The sequence below is a fragment of the Physeter macrocephalus genome, chromosome 11, assembly GCF_002837175.3.
Source record: "Physeter macrocephalus isolate SW-GA chromosome 11, ASM283717v5, whole genome shotgun sequence".
Lineage (NCBI taxonomy): Eukaryota > Metazoa > Chordata > Mammalia > Artiodactyla > Physeteridae > Physeter > Physeter macrocephalus.
In genome coordinates, this window is record NC_041224.1 from 181,160,549 (window position 1) to 181,176,343 (window position 15,795).

At 66.6% G+C, this 15,795-nt stretch overlaps 1 protein-coding gene across 1 annotated transcript in view; it reads left to right on the forward strand.

The window, feature by feature from the left end:
• KIF26A (kinesin family member 26A) overlaps window positions 1-15,795 on the forward strand; it is a 52,665-nt gene that overhangs the window by 1,830 nt on the left and 35,040 nt on the right. Inside the window, exon 3 of the mRNA XM_024130986.3 lies at window positions 11,146-11,580. Coding sequence (XP_023986754.1) covers window positions 11,146-11,580 — 435 coding nt within the window. The remainder of the gene's footprint in view (window positions 1-11,145; window positions 11,581-15,795) is intronic.

Consider the following 15,795-nt stretch of genomic DNA (forward strand, 5'->3'; position numbering starts at 1 on the left):
ACTCCTGGGGGCCTGGTGGTGCTGGGCATGTGGCCGGTGGGTCGCAGGTGTGCAGGGGATCCTGGTGGAGAGAGCTGCAGGTCTCACCAGTCGCTGGTGGATTCGGGGTCCGTCATCTGGGAGGTCTCAGTGGTCTTTTCCTGCAGACAGCTCATCAGGGAAGGCCCTGGACCACCCAGAGCGCTCACCTCCCACCTCCCCTGGCCTCCCCGAGTTTGGCGTTTGACACTGGGTACCCCTCAGTGCCAGGTGAGGGCTCACCCCCTTCCCCAGCTGTCCCTGGCATCCAGTGGCCCGTTCACGCAGCGGACCAGGGTCTCTGGCTTTGTTGATCCCTTTGGCCCCTTCCCCCGCTGCATTTCCTCCTTTGTCAGATGGGGGTGGCCTCCAGGGACCCTTCTGGGGGGCTGTCCAACCTGTAGGGTCCTGCGCCTGAGGAAGGGAGGGCCCCGTCATCCACGGTTTCTCCAGAGAAGGTGGGAATGGGCCCAAGGGGGCTTCAGGCCCTTGGGCTGAGCCACCCGGGCCGTGGGACACGGTACAAGGTGGCTGGGGCCTTGGTGGGGGTGTCATTGTCCTGTGTGACCCAGGCTGATTCGCGCACAGCCTGCAGCCTCACCCGGCCTGCCCCAGAGCTTCCTGCAGGGCAGGCTGGGGAGATGATGCCCGGGATGGGCTTGTGCCGCTGCTTCTGCTTTTAGTTTGGGAGGGAGGCTGGGGCAGCCGGGGGGACCCGTGTGTGCCCGGCTCGGGGTGAGCCCCAGGGGGTCCTCCCAGGAGTCTGGCCCGGTGGTCCAGGGGCACTGGGCTCTGCTCTGAGGCTGACAAGGCACTGGAATGTAGAGTTTGAGGTCTAGAGTTTTCCCTAGGGGGCCCTTTCTTGTTCTCATATTGAGGAGATGAGCTTTGTGAGAACGGCACTTCACAGTTTACAGAGGACTTTGCTGGCTGTCATCTCACTTAGTCCCATGCTTGGGGCATCTGGGGAGGCCCCGGACCGGAGGTGGCTTGCTGGGCTCCCATGGCCTGGGGTGAGGGTGGAGCTGGGACCCCAGCCTGGCTGAGAGGCCCTTGCCCCTGGGGTCCCTGCCTGGTCTCAGGTGGGAGGGAGGCTTGCAAGGGTCGAGGGACGTGATCTCTCTCGGCCACTCCATCCTCTGCCCGAGGCATCCCTGCCGGGGCTCGACTCCTCACTGGCTTCTTGCCCACCCTCCTGCCAGCTGACAGCTCTGGGCTGTGGGGCCTTGGGCAGGTTCGCTGAGAGCTCGTGGCCTCCGTTTCCCTCTCTGTACCTGGGATCACCTTCGCACCCCTTTCACAGGGGGTGTCGGGCCGCGTCTGGCACAGGCTGGCCTGTATGCCTCAGCCCTCGTTGCTTTAGCTGGGATGTGGGCTCGGGGGTCATGCCGTGCCCAGGTCTTTGGTGCCCATGGGAGGTGGGCGGGCGGCCTGGGTGGAGGGCCCGCCTCCCCCTTGCTGCCTCTGCTTCCTTCTCCCTGCGCCTGCCTCAGTTTCCCCACCTGGGCATTGAGGAGGACCGTGGTTCCCGCCCAGGGACCTCATCCATGTGGAGCAGAGAGGACTGTGCTCCCTGCTTTTGAGCCCCAATGTCCCTGGGGGCCGTGGGGGAGGGAACACTCTCTGCCGGCCCAGCTTGGAGCCCAGAGACCGTCCTGCCTGAACTGAGAGGGGCGGTGGGCCTGGTTGTGGAGGGGATGCCAGGCTGGGGCCTCTGGGCCTCCACGGAGCCACCTTTGCTCTCACCAGGGTGCAGGGCCTTGTCTCTGAGTGACCCCTTCGGACCCCTGCGTGGCCTGGAGCATGCCCTTCGGACTGTCCTGTGGCCTCCGTGGGCCGCTCCTCCCGTGGCCCTGCTGCAAATGCCCTGCTTCTCCCCAGACCCCCTCCCCCTGCCCCAACCTCCCGGGTGGTCCTGCCGGTTCCCTGCTCTGCCCTGCCTGCCCCTGCCTCTGAGAGGCCTCTGCTGGGGGCTCCCGGCACCCCACCCAGGGACCAAAGCCAGGCCTTCCTCTCCTCCGCGACTGAGCGCCCTCCAGCTTAGCACTGGCCACTCAATCCCCCGAGTCAGAACCTGAGGCCCCAGGCTTCCCTGGCAAACTGGTCACCAAGTTCCTGCAGGCCCCTTTCATTGTCCCCTGGCCCAGCCCACCCACAGCTGCCCACCCTCAGGGCAGCCAGAGGGGACTCTCTGAACCGTGGAGCCCTCAGGAGGGTCCCTGGCCAGTCCTGGGTCCTGCTGTCCAGCTGGGCCCTGCCAGACTGAGGCCAGACCGAGGCCCCCCGAAAGGCACAGCCCCTGGGCACGGGGCCCCTTCTTCATTGCATGGCGGTCTGCCACAGCGGCCCTTTGGCAGACTTCTCCCCCCGCCCCGTACTCATTTGGTGGAACCGTACAGCCTGAGTTGCCCTGAGCCCCGCCTGGGCAGCTGACGGTGGTGGGGGACTCAGACCGCACTGAGTGGCCTCACTTTGAGCTCCTGGCACAGAGCCTGGCAGCCCTCCGTGTGCAGTGAACCTCCCCTCCCCTCCCCTCCCCCGAGCTTTCCCTCCCCCACATCTCCACCGTCCTCCCCGGGGCCACCCCTGCTGCCACCCGGCCCCGCCTTTTCTCAGCCCTTCCCACACTGCACGGCCACTGTGCGGTCTCTGTGGCCGGTGTGCTACCCCCAGGCCAGGAGCTCTGTCAGGGCAGGCATGGAGTCTGGGTCACCCGGAAACGTTTGTTGAACGACTGAGTGACCAGACCTTGCCTCCCACACCCTGCTGTGTTCACCCCGAGGGCTGCTGGACTGGATCTTGGCTCCCCCCCGCCACAAGAGGCCCTGTGGAGGATGGCGGTCCCCAGCCCCTCGCAGCCGCGGGGGGCAGGGGTCCTGAGCCCCTCGCAGCCGCGGGGGGCAGGGGTCCTGCCTGGGGATCTCCGGCTGCGGCCCAGACGCACCGCGTGGAGGTGGTGCCTCTTCTGGAGCCCGTGACTCCCACGTGTCAATACGGCGCCGAACTGCTTAGTGCTCAGATGGGGAAAGTGATCAGTTCGCCTTTCGATCGGGCCAATCTCTCGCTCACCCGGGCAGCGGGGTCTCGCCCTCCGCCGCCCTGCGAATTCCAGAACCACTGCCCGCCCGTGCAGCCCCAGTGCTGGATCGTGTTTTTCGCCAAACTGGACAGCGAGTCTGGAGGCTGCCGGGACGCCGTGGGCTCGCCCCGGGCACAGCTCGGGGTGACGTGACCAGGCTCCTAAGGCTAGAGGCCTGGAGACCCTCCCATCTCTCTCTGGGGCCTGGCTCAGGGGTGGCGGGCCTCTGTCACCACCCCCAGGAAGCCTGCGTGGTCTGTCCCCACCGCCCCCAGCTCTGACCGCACTGGCGTGCCATGGTGGGGTCCCGGGGAGGCGGGGGCTTGGCCCCGCTGGTGCTGGACGTTTGCCACCTGGGGTCACAGTCCCTGGGCCCCTGTCCCCCATGCTGTTTGGAGCCTGGCCTGAGCTCCACCAGCTTGTGGGGGGGGCTCCGCGGGGCGGGGCACCTGGTGTCAGCAGCATTCTCCAGCTGAGCCAGGCGTTGGCAGGCTCCAGAGGCAGCCGGGAGGGGTGAGAGGGGCCGGTGCTCCCCGGGGCTGGCTGCTGGGCACTCTCCCAGCTGGCAGGGGACTGATGACTCAGCCGGGGAGGGGTCAGGCCGCGGGGACCAAGCCCGGGCGGGGGAGGGGGGAGGCCGGTCAGGCCTGGCCTTGCCACCTGGCCTCTGCGAGACCTCGGCCGGCCCCTCCACACCCTGCCCTGGCCCCTCCTCCCTCGGCGGGCGGTGGTCTAGCTGGTGTCCCCTGCCGTCCCTGAGAACTTCCTTTGGTCCCATCCGTGTGCCCGTCTTGGGTCCTTGCTGGTCTGGGGTTTCGGGGAGTGAGGGTGGGCTGTGGGGGGGCGGGACTGAGCTCCGGGTCCTGAGCACCTGCCCTCTGAACGTCAGCCAGAAGCGGAGATGGGGCTTTGGGGGCCGCCCGGGGCCTGGGCTAGGGAGCTCTGTGTCTTGCAGGAGGGAGCTTCTCGGGGGGAGTCCAGTTGCAGTCAGCACGGGGGCTGAGCAGGGGAGTGAGTTGTGGTGACTTTCCTCACTGCCTCTCTGCTGAAAGGGGGAGGGTCAGGGTGTCACCCCTGTATCTCGGGCTGCTCAGTGCCTTGCCGGGGGCTTGTCTTGGCCTGGCATGGCTTAAAGGAGGGGGTCTGGGGCCTTCTCAAGGCTCCCTCGAGTGTCCTGAAGGGATCTTTTACTTGGGAGTTGGAAGAGTTGGTTGTTGTCTTGAATGGCAAGGAAAGTCTAGTTTCCTTTTTCCTTTGCCTGCCAGGAAGCTCACAGCAAATGCAGTCTTCAGCTTCCGCCGACCGCATGGACCCTTTCTCACACGTCTGTGGGAACTGATCGTTCCTAGCTACTCTAACCTGACTGTCTCTAGCCACGTGGTTTTACTTCCAATTTATGCCGGGTAGTTCCTGGAAGCCACCGCAGTTTTTGTGCAAGAAGGTGTGGGGTATGAATAAATAAACAGGATAGAAGTGGATCGAGTGTCCCTCAGTGCTTCTGGCCTCCGTCCACTCGTCTGCTTCCTGGGGACGGGGAGCCCGTGCGGTGGGGGGTGGCATTCAGGGCCAGGCTGTCCCCTGTCAGGTTTCTGGAAGCAGCCAGTCTGGGCTGGCTGGGAGCCTCTGGGAGCCGCTCTCCGGTCGTCCACCCCTGAGCCCTGACCTCTGAGCCCCATGATCTCCCTTCCCGCTGGGTGGACGCGTGGCAGATAAGCCTCTCTCCCCAGCTCCTGTGGCCCCAGCTCCTGTGGCCCCAGCTCCTGTGGCGTGGTCGCTTCTTGGCAGGGCCTCAGCTGCCCTGTGTGGGAACAGCGTCCTTGGGCTGAGTAGCCACTCTGGCCCCTTCCGCGTGAAGGGGCGCTTTCGCTTCTGGTGCTACGTTTTGTGGCCGAGGGACCCACGTGGACTGCAGGGCTCCTGGGAGGGCTCCCCGGACTCATCTGGTCTGGTCCCTGCCCCCGCGGGCAGCATCCCAGGCTTCGGCTGTGGGCGCTGGGCTGGGGCAGGGGTGGGTGGGCTCAGCTGGGCGCCTGGGGCTGGCGGATTTACGGTCCTACACGGCCCAGCGACAGGCTGCCGTGTCCACCTTGGGTGGATGTCCTTACACCGCCGTGTGCGTTCACCTCTGATCCCGTGTGATGGATGCTGGCCTGCGCAACTGCCTCTTTCCGGGTGGAGCGTGCCGGGCGCTGGCCCTGCCCCGTGCCCTGCTCGGGGGTGTGGGCTGCAGCGTCGGCTCCTTCCTAATTGTCCCGACCTAGGCTCCCCGTCCCCATCCTCCCCCACACAGCCTCGGTGCAAGGCCACAGCCCAGTTTTGCTTCCTGGAATCCCCGCCAGCCCCACATACTTGGCCTGTTCAAAACCCGTCACCAGTGAGCAGGCCTCTGGGAATTATGTGCTTAGCCCCACCACCCCATGCGCCAGGGGAGGAAATAGCGGACACACGGGTGTGAGTGACTTGCCCGAGGCCACGCACCCTGGCTTCTCCGCCTCCGAAGTCTGTGCTCTTAACCAAAGTGCCCTGCGAGGGAGGGCTCTGGAAAGGGGGCACCCAGGAGGACCTCCTGGAGGAGATGGTATTTGACCTGGGCTGGAATTAGCCCGGAGGTGGGGTGAGGGTCTCCAGGAGTGGAGCATCAAGAGCTCGAGGGTGGGGATGCCTGGAGCGCATCTGGAGACTGTGTCTTGGGTGCCCTGTAGGGTGACAAGGGGAAAGCCGGATGAGGTCGAAGGTCGGGAGGTGGGGTGGAGTGCAGCTGCGCTCCAGCCCTGGAGTAGAAGTGGGGCCTGGGGTGTCCTGGGAAGCCCTCTGATAAAGAGCCGTAGTTCCGGGCTCTTCTGGCAGCCTTGTCGGAGGGGCTGGCGGGCGGGGGTGGCCCTGTGTGCAGGAGAACTTGGTACCTGGGGCCACCTGGGGGCAGGGGCCCCATTTGGCGTCTGCACCTGCTCCTTTTGCCGGGGCTCAGAGCCCCCCAAGTGGCGTTGGGGGCCCTGGCCGTGGCCGGGCTTGCGGGGTGCGATCTGCCACGGCCCGTTGTCCAGATGAGGAAACTGAGGTCCGCAGGCTGTGCTCGCGTCCAGAGGTGGACAGTCAGACTGAAGGTCGTGTCTGGCTGGGCTCCAGGCACCCCCTCCCGCCCCGCGGCGGGTGTCCTGATGGAGCTGCTTCTCCACCACCCTCACCTGCTGAGGCCGTCCCGCCTGTCTGGCCTTTAGCCCCCCGGGCCCCTGCCACCCTTGTGTGGCCTCGTGTGGAGGATAGGGAGGCCATTGAGGGGAGGAGGTCTCAATGAGCTAGTGTGTGCCCCGAGCTGCCCGGCTGGCCGGTGCCTGGCACAGGGCCTTGGGGGTGGGTGCCGGGCGGCGCTGGGTGGGCCAGGCCGCGGCCCCCCTGCCCCTCCCCCCGTGTCAGCTTGGGGCCTCAGAGCTGCAGCCGGCAGGCCGGGGTGGTCTCTGGCGGCCTGGCTGGCGGAGGGAGGGTCGGGTTCGGCTCTGCAGGCACCCCACTGGACCCAGCCGGTGGTGGGGCCTGGGGCTGGGGGCCGGGCCCCTGGTGAGGCTCTGGCTGGGAGGGAGGGAGGGCCTGGGATGGCTGCGGTGTGGCTGGAAAGCGAGCCCGCTCCACGCGACCTGGGAATGTCCTCGACAGCAGAGCCTGGCAGGGCAGCGCCCGGCCCGGCAGCCAGGGGTCCCTTCCTGGACCTGTTGTCAACTCCGGAAAAGGGGGCCGCGCGGGGTCACGGCCCAGCTGCTTTGTTTGTGGAGAGAAGGGAGGATGGGGTGGAGGGAGCTGTGGCTGGTGGGGCTTTGCGCAGCGCCTGCCTGTCGAGCCTGACCGTGTGGCTGGCCTCTGGGCCCGCGTGCTCTCCTAGCTGCCCTGCCCGTGGGTGCCAGGGCCCCCTTAATAGACGGGGTGATGGGGGCTCAGAGAGGGTCACCTCATAGCCCTGCGGCCTGGGGGCTTTTCTGAATTGGGGATGGAGCCCCTTCCCACCCCCTCCCGGGGGGCATCCGTGGCGGTGGGGTGGGGGGCTTCTGGTCAGCTCCCCTCCTGCCCTGCGGGGGGGCCTGGCCGGCCGGGCTGGGGAAGCCTCTCCTGGTGGTGATGGTGGGGCAGCGGCCCCCTCCAGGACTCCCTCACAGAGCAAATGGAAGGATTACTTAAAGCAACTTGGAGACCCAGAGACAAAGCGAAGAATGAGAGGTCATCATTTTTAAGAGCGGGGAGGCTCCCTGAAAGCCAGGCAGCATGGAGGGTAGGTGGTGCACAACGCTGAATTGAATCAAATTAAGAAAAACATTTTCCAAATGCAAGTAAAATGTCTGTTTAATTAGACCACAAAGAGGAAACTAAAAGTAACATTTTGCAGCAGGAAAACTACTGTCTGTTTGAAGGTGCTGGGCTCCGGAGGGGAGGGGTGGGTGCCAGGCTGCACGGTGGCCGGGGCTTTCAGGGGTTAAAATTCTGGAACCTGGGGCTGTGACCCCTTGGGGGCTTGGGCCTGTGGACCCTGGAGCTGCCAGGAGCCGCCCCAGGGCTGGGAGAGGAGGCCAGGCCCGGGGAAGGGAGGGCTGCTCCGGGCAGGCCTCCCCCAGCTCCCCGCCTGTGCTGGGTCTGAGGATTGTTGGCTGTGGTGGGGGGGGGGGAAGCGGTGGCTGAGGAATGGGGAGGGGCCTTTGTCTCCCTGAGGGCTGCCCAGGGGTCGGCAGGTGGCGCGGAAGGTGCCGTCACCCCTCACCTTCTGGGGTCCCAGGGTGCCCATCCCGGGAGTGGCCCCCTCCCTGGAGCCCCGAGCGCTGGGCCAGGGTGCTGGGGGCGGGGACCCTGGCTCTAGGCCTGTCCTGCCCGAAGCTTGCGGTCCCAGGCTGGACCCTCCAGTGTGGGCTGCGGTTCCGAGCGACCGGCGTGCACCGACCGTCCCAGGCAGCTCAGTGGCCCAGCTGCTGCCCGAGCAGCCGCTTTGGCCCCCGCGCTGGCCCAGCCGGTGCTGCCTGGCCTGTCTGAGGGGCTCAGGGTCCGCTGGGCTCTCCGTGCGGTCACCCCAGGTGGGTCCCTCCTCCCTCTTGGCCTTTGCCATCTCACGTGTGTGACAGGAGACAGAGGTTGGAGAGACGGGCCTGCCCTGCCCCACTCCGGGAGCCCCTCAAGGCCCGGGGGATCAGCCAGGCCTCCGGCAGGGATCATGTGAGGGCCCCCCAAGGGGTGGGCTGGCTCGGCTGCCACTGCTGCAGGGGGGTACTTGGCCCCTCAAGGGGGCTTTGGCCACGGGGTGGGCCCGGGTGTGCCGGGCCTGGCCCTCCTGGGAACTTGTGAGGCTGGGCTCCGGAGACCGCGGCCTGGGGGTCCACGAGCGCGGAAACCCCCGCAGTTGGCTCACCGAGCAGGTGACCGGGCAGCCCTGGGCTTGTCTCCCTGTGTGGGGGGTGCTTGAGCCTGGGGGCTCTCTCCTCCCAGAGCAGACCCCTGTGGCTCCCACGTGGGGCTTTGATGCTCAGAGCCTGAGGCCTGGGGCCGCTGGGGCCTCCCTGGCGCCCCCCCTGAATTCCTCGGGACCGGCTGGGGGCGGGACCCAGGCGGGGGGCTTCCGTGGCCGCGTGTGGGGGTCTGGTGCGGGCCCAGGGCCGTTAGCAGCCCCCCACGCCCTGCGCTTCCCACTTCCCTTCCGCCTCCTCCCGTGCAGGCCGCGGAGGGTGTGCCAGGGCTCCCCGGAAGCGAAGGCCCTAGAACAATGGGCAGCTGGGCCTGGGCAGGGGGGTGGGGGGGTCTGGGCCGCCTTTCAAGTCGGTTAATGGCTCTAGCGGGCCGCCCTCCCTTGCCCTCTCACCAGCCCACCATTAGCTGCCTCCCGCTGAGTGGAAAAACCAGAGTCATCAGGGCCGGGCCTGGAAAACTGGCAGGGTTGGGGGTGGGGGATGGAGTGACAGCCAGCCCATGTGAGCCAGGCGTGGCTGGGCCGCCGTCTGGATTCCATCTGTGGCCCACGGGCAACACGAGTGGGGTCCCCGCGGCATTTCCGGGCCTCCCCGGGGCCCCACGGGGGAGCAGCAGGCGGGGGTGGTGTCGCTGTTTGGGACCAGACATGCCGGGCGCTTCCGAGGCTCTGGGGCCCGCCAGCCCCAGCCGGAGAAAAGCCAGGCCTTCCAGAGTGGCCCGTAAATCAGGTAGCTGGCAAGGCCTGGCCTGGCTGGGGTCACGCTGTCATTCGACCTGGCCTGCCCGGGGGCGTGTGAGGGGGCAGCTCTCTGGCCGAGGCTGCCGGGAGCGTGGGGCGGCGCCGGCGCACCCGCTCGGACGTGCTTTGCTTTACCGCGCTTCACAGGTGCGGTGTTTTCTGCGAGCCGAGGCCTTGTGGCAGCCCTGTGTCCGGCGAGTCTGTCAGCGCTGTTTTTCTGACAGCGTCATTTTTAAATCCGTGCTGTTTTTTAACGTTAAATTGTCTTTTTTAGACACGATGCTGTTGCATGCTGAACAGATTACAGTGCGGTGTAAACATAGCTCTTATAATTGGGAAACCAAAGAACTCACGGGACTCGCCTTATTTCAATACCCCCTTTATTGTGGTGATCTGGACCGAAACTGAAACACCTCCGCGGTCTGCCTGTCCTGGGGACACAGAAGCAGAGCGATGGCCTGCTGATGCTGGACCAGCAGAGCGTGCTTTCATGGCAAGGCCCTCCGCCTCAGCTCTCGCCCCCTGGAGCCCTCCCAGGCGTCTGTGGACCCTGGTCAGGCTGGCCACAGGGCAGGCTCGGGGAGCCCTGCTGGGATGGACGGGGCACCCCTTCTGCATGGTGCTTACGGCTTCCGCATCTGAGGGTTCGCGGAGGTCGTCGTCCTTTTTTGGCCAAGAGGGCCGCTGGACTGGGGCCCGGCCTTGCCTAGAACCTTTCGGGAGAAGTGTGGCCGGGGAGGGGGGAAGGCCCCGGCTCTGCAGATTTGCAGCGGGTCCAGGCTGGGGTGACGGGGAGGGATGGGGCCGACCGAGTCCACCAGCTGGCTGAATTGGAGACCCAGGCCCGCGTTTGGGGTTTGCTGTGTCAGGTGGCGCTGGGAAAGTCCTGGGTGGTCACAGCCACAGACGTGCTGGGCTCATGCTCTGCTGAGGGGACGTCCCAGCCAGGCACCTGTGGTTGGGGCTTGCCGCCCGGGGAAGGGGCAAGGATGCTGAGGGGCCGGTCCCAGCACAGACCCGGAGCCCTGCGGGGCTGCCCTGGGGAGGGGCTGAGGCAGAGCCTGGTGGGGGGTCGAGGTGCAAGGGCTGGGCCCCGGGAATGGGACTCTTGATGGCTTCCCTCCAGTGAGTTTCCTTCTGAGGATTGGCTCCCTCCTCCTCTTCTTTCTTCCAGAGATGTCACCTCCTCCAGGAAGCCCTCCCTGACCTCCAGGCTAGGCGAGGGCCTCCTCTGGGCTCCCCTGGCTCCTGTTCTTAGCCCTCTCTGGTTACCAGGCTCACAGTTAGACCCGTGTGTCTCCCTCAGTGCAGGGCAGGGGATGGGCTGCAGGGACCAAGTCCATGCCCGGGATGGATCGTGGAGGCCATCGAGCCTTGCCTCCTGTGTCTGCTGGCCGCGTTCAGCCTCTGTCTTCCTGTGGACCTGGAATCGCCAGCTCGGCCCTGTGGAGCAGGGCCGGAGATGCCGCAAAGCCTGCCTTTGCAGAGAGGGTCTCCAGCCCCCCGGCCCCACCTCCACTGGCTCTGGAATAGACGTTGCCTTGTTCTGCCGGCCCCCTGGCTGCTCCTCGGCCGGGCGGCCTTGGCCTTGGCTGCTGGCCGCACGTCGGGGAGCGTGCGAATGCCTCGTTAGCCGTGAGCGAGCGTGGTGACGACGGCAGGAGGAGCTGGGCAGTCGTCAAGGGCGCCGCGAGCCTCACTCTCCGGCCCCGATGATGATCTCCTGCTGCGTGTGTGCCGACGACACCGTTCGGGGCTTATTAGTCAGCTATGGATGGTGCAGCGGCCGCCACGCGCGCTGGCGCCGTGGACGTGCGGACCAGGCGGTGAGTCCTGGCACCCAGGCACTGATCCCTTTGTCCCGTTCCCCCAGGACCCGTGCCTCTCAGCTCTGCTTCTTGACGAGCCACCTGTGTGTCGCCCGGAGGCTGAGCGCTGCTGTGACGTCTGCACCACGCACCTGGCCCAGCTCACGCGGGAGGCTCTGCGGCTGCTGCAGGCGCCCACCAGCTGCGAGGACCCTGACGCCCCCCAGGGAGGCCTGGGACTGCCGCCCCCCAGCCCCGGCGCTGCCACCAGCCCAAGGGGTGGACCGGCGCTGGTGGGCCCGGTGGGGCGGCAGCTGGGCCGAGCGGCGCCAGACGGGAGGAAGGGGCTGGCCTGGCCGTCCGGGCCCAGCGTCCAGGTGTCGGTGGCACCCGCCGGCCTGGGCGGGGCACTGAGCACGGTCACCATCCAGGCCCAGCAGTGCCTAGAGGGCATGTGGAGCGTCTCGAGGGTCAACAGCTTCCTGCCACCGACGTGCCTGGTGAGTGCCCGGGGCGCGGCGGGCTGCGGGCCCCCTGGGACAGCGGGCAGGACGCGTCCAGCCGGTCGGGGCTGGGCGCTCTCAGGGCCCGAGTGCCCAGCTCAGTGGGTGCCCTGCAGCACGTCGCCCCTACAGCAGGGGGGCTGTGCCTTTTGGAGGAGGCCCCAGACGTTCCCAAGGCCCCCGTCAAGTCAGCCTGCGAGGTCACTGGGGGGCAGGCTCCTCTTGTGTCCCCTGGAGCATCCCTTCCACCTGGCACAGGCGTGTGGCTGGGGACGGTTTGGCCACTCTGAGAGCACACGTGGCGCCGTGGGCTGGCGGAAGGGCCCTGTGGGCTGCTGGGACAAGACCAGACCGTCATCCAACGCCTCCTCCTGGTGCCTCCCCGTCCAGGCTCTGCTGCCTGGAGCGCAGCAGCCCTGGGTGACACAGCCCTGCCCCTTGAACAGGTGACAGAGGCCTGGAGGGTAGCGGGAGGCCTGCAGGTGGTGCGGACCCCATTCTGGCTTACACGGGGCCTGGCCTCTCAGGAGCCGCCTCTTTTTGGGTGACTGCGGGATACCCCCCCTCCCCGCTCCGGGGCTCCCCTCCTCAGGCCCACCAGATTGTCACCCACAGCAGTGGCATAGCCTCCGTGGAACCAGCTCTGGGCACCAGGGGTGCCGGGGGTGCCCCGGACCTGGGCTGGGTGCGCTCAGGGAGGGCCCCGCAGCCTGAGATGACCCCGGCTCCGGAGGGTGGAGCTGGGGGCCCGGCCCCGCCTCGGTCACAGGGCTTCGCTGGTGGGAGTTTCTCCCAAGTGTCCTCTGTGCCCCCCCCAGTCTTCCTTCTAAGAGAAGGCGTACCAGGGTAGGGGGGGTCGGGAGAGGGTGGGTTATTGGATCGGGGGTTTCCTGGGACGCTGGAGGGAGTTGCTTTGGGTTTGGTGGTACATGGGACCAGGTGTGCTGGGTGCCGGGAGGGCCTTTCCCCAGGAGGCCCAAGCCCTGCGCGACATGGGGGGGTGGGGTGCCTTCTCCTGGGGGCCCAGCAGTGCCCGGAATAGGGGCTCACCGGGCGACAAAGTAGAAGGGACCCTGTAAGCGGAGGGACTGGTCTCTGTGCATGGAGGTGGGGAGGCCTTACTGGGAGACAGAGCCGGGGGTGGGGTCGCGGCCGGCGGGGAGCAGGTGGCGGTGCGGCGCAAGTGTCTGTGGCTGTATCGTCCGCCCCCCGTGGAGCCCCAGGGGCAGGGAGACGGGTAGGTGGCTGTGAAAGCCTTTCCAGTCGCCACAGCGCCAGCCGCACCAACTCGCCCAGCAAGTGCCTCTGAACTAGAGCGCGAGGCAGACGTCTCCTGGGGTCTCCGTGCCCCGTGGGGCTGTGGGACATGGAGGCACGAGGAGGGCCCCCAGCTCTTGGGGCAAAGTCCGTACAGCGCCCGGGCGGGACTGACCCCCGCCCTGCCCCCGCCTCTGGGCTTGCTGGCCCCTCTGAAGGCACTGAGATGTGCTGGCTGGACGTTGCCGCCTCCAGGGTGGCCCTTGGCGAGACCCTGCCCTTGCTGGGAGCTGGCCCCCCTGTGACTCGCTGCTGGAGCTGGTCCGCCCGAGGCTGCCCTGTCCTTGGGGCCTCCCTGGCCCTCAGTAGCCTGGGGTGCACAGGGGGCTCCCGGGAAGAACTTCTGGGTCTGAACTAGCCTCCAGTTGGTGTGACCACGCACCCTGGGCGTGGCCTCACTGCTTCTGACTCCTGCATTTGTTAAGTCCTGGGTGAGGCCAAGAAGAGGGAGGCCAGCCTCTGCCGTGCCAGTCCCGTGGTGCCTCCTGGCCCGAGAGCTGGGCTCCCCGGGGGGAATGTGCCGAGGGGCTCGAGAGAGCTGGGCGGCTTCCTGGAGGAGGTGGCGTTGCGCTGGGCCTGGAGGGAAGTGTCCGAGATGGTGGGCCCAGCGAGAAGTGTATGGGGGCAGAGGAGGCTGCTGGGAGTAGCCAGGGGGCTCCTTACCTGGGAGGGAGCTGAGCGCAGTCTTGCAGGTGGAGAGAGGGGTTGGCCGCGGCTCTGAGGGCTCCAGGAGGTGGAGGAGTGGGGCGAGCGGAGGTGGGGGAGGGCGGGATGGCGCAGCGCCTTGGTGCGGCCTCCCTGAGCTTTGGTGGGGGTCACTGGCCTCTAGCTGGGCAGCCCCGCCGGCGGCCTGCACACCGTAAAACGTGAGCCTTTAAGGCTCCCTGTTGGTTTTACGTGTGCATTCAGGGTGGGTGGGAGTGCATTTATAATTAGACCACAGTCCTGGCGATCAATAGAGAGATTATTAGAACCATAAATAGAACTTCTGGACTCAGATGAGGTAATTTCCCCTGATCCGGGGCATTGATCGTTGGAGGTGGCCCTGGAATGTGAAAATACGGCATGTTAGGCTCTAGAATTAAATACTTCTGGAGAGACGTGCCGTGAATCTCCACCACGGCCCATCAGCGGCCCTGGGTGCCACGGTCTCTAGGCAGACTTGGATCTGGGCGGGCGAGGTGGGCGGAGAGGGCCTGGTATGTTCTAGGGGCTGCCGGGGGTCATTCTGTGCGCATGGCTGTCTAGTGTCCGGATGGAGCAGCCCTCAGCCAGCCACGCTGTTGTCGAGACTGCGGCCCACTTCCCCGTCCAGAGCACAGAGCTCGGCCCTTTCCGGGTCATTCACCTCCCGAGTGTCCAGTGATGATTCCCGGCAGTGGGAACCGCCCAGCGGGACAGTCGGGCAGTTGCTTTCCAGACTGTGTCAGGCAGAGGCATTTCTGCCACCGTGGGGGACGGAGGTGCCCGTGGGCCACCCCAGGTGCTCTGCCCTGGCCTGCTCCACGGGGACACAGCTGTGAACCGTGGTGTGTCTCCTCCATGTTGGCAGGGCCCCGTCAGGTGTTCACAGGACATCTGCACTCATTTTACAGCCAGATGCCAGGAGATTGAGGCTTTGGCCTCCTGACCCCATGGTAGGCTAGAGGTAGCGCTGCCTGGGGCGGCCGAGGGCGGGACTGAGTAACTGGGTGAAGGGTGCAGCTGCCTTGGGTCCAGGCTAGCAGAGCCTGTGCAAAGCTTCCCTAGTCTTGTAGACACGGGCCGGGCCCTACCCAGGGTCCCAAAGTTCGTGGAGGAGGACCTGGAGCAGAGGGTTCCTAGCCTGCTGCAGGGGCTGGGGCAGCGGAGGCTCGGCCTGGACGGGGAGGATGGAGGGCTTCCTGAAGGAGGTGCTGCTTTGAGTGGGAGGTGAGGTCCTTTTTGGCGGAGCCAGGATTTCCCTCTGTCCGTGGAGGCTGGGTGGCCCCAACTTGGGGACCTCGCTCCTGCTGCCTCTGTGCCAGCCTGCTTGCCTCCCCCCACTTCCCGTGAACCCTGGCGGGGGTCCCTGGTGGGTGCTCACCCGTCCTCGGGGACAAGGCCGGAACGGTGTGGGGTGGAGGGAGCTTTGTCTCTCTGACCTGACTAACCTGTTGCTGGTACCCCCTCTGGGCCTCAGTTTACCCACCCGTGGAGTGGAAGTTGGACAGATGGCCCCCCACTTCCATGTGAGGTGCTTCTGTGACGTGGGGGTAGGACAAGGCACCTGCAGAGGCTAGGACCGTCCCAGCCCGGGGCCCTCTGGGTGACCGGGCAGAGCTTTGAGGGGGCCCGGCACATGCCCAGTGGACGATGCCACCCGTGCCCCCTGCAGGGCAAGACGCAGCTCTGGCCGCCCCTTAGCCACCTCCTCCTCTGCCTCCCCACCTTTCCCCTGGGCACGAAATAGCTCCCGGAGAGGTATTATCCTGAGGAGCTGGGGAATGCAGTCCTTTGCGGGCCACAATCTTGCAGATGCGGAATTCAGGCCCAGAGCTCTCCTAAGGAATGGGTCCCAGAGCTTTCCTAAGGAATGGGTTAGCTTGGTGTTTCCCAAACCGTGCTCCTTGGCACCCTGGCGCCCCGTCGTGGGCACCCTGTAGAGAGATCTGGAGCCTCCTGCAGGGGCCTCCCGGGATGGTGGGCCCTCCTTACGCTCTCCTCTCTTCATGCTTTTCTTTCCTTGCTGCTCTGGCGCCTCCATCACGTTTTCTGTTGGCCGCCTGCCCCCCCCCCCGGCCCTCGCCACCCCCCGCCGCCCACCGTCTGCTGTCCCCGTGTTGTGTCGTGTCGTGGTCTGCCCTCTCGCCGCCCTCCCCCACCCCCTCGGCTTCTTTTGGCGCGTCTGGGCTCTGCTTCCGGCAGGGATCGGCG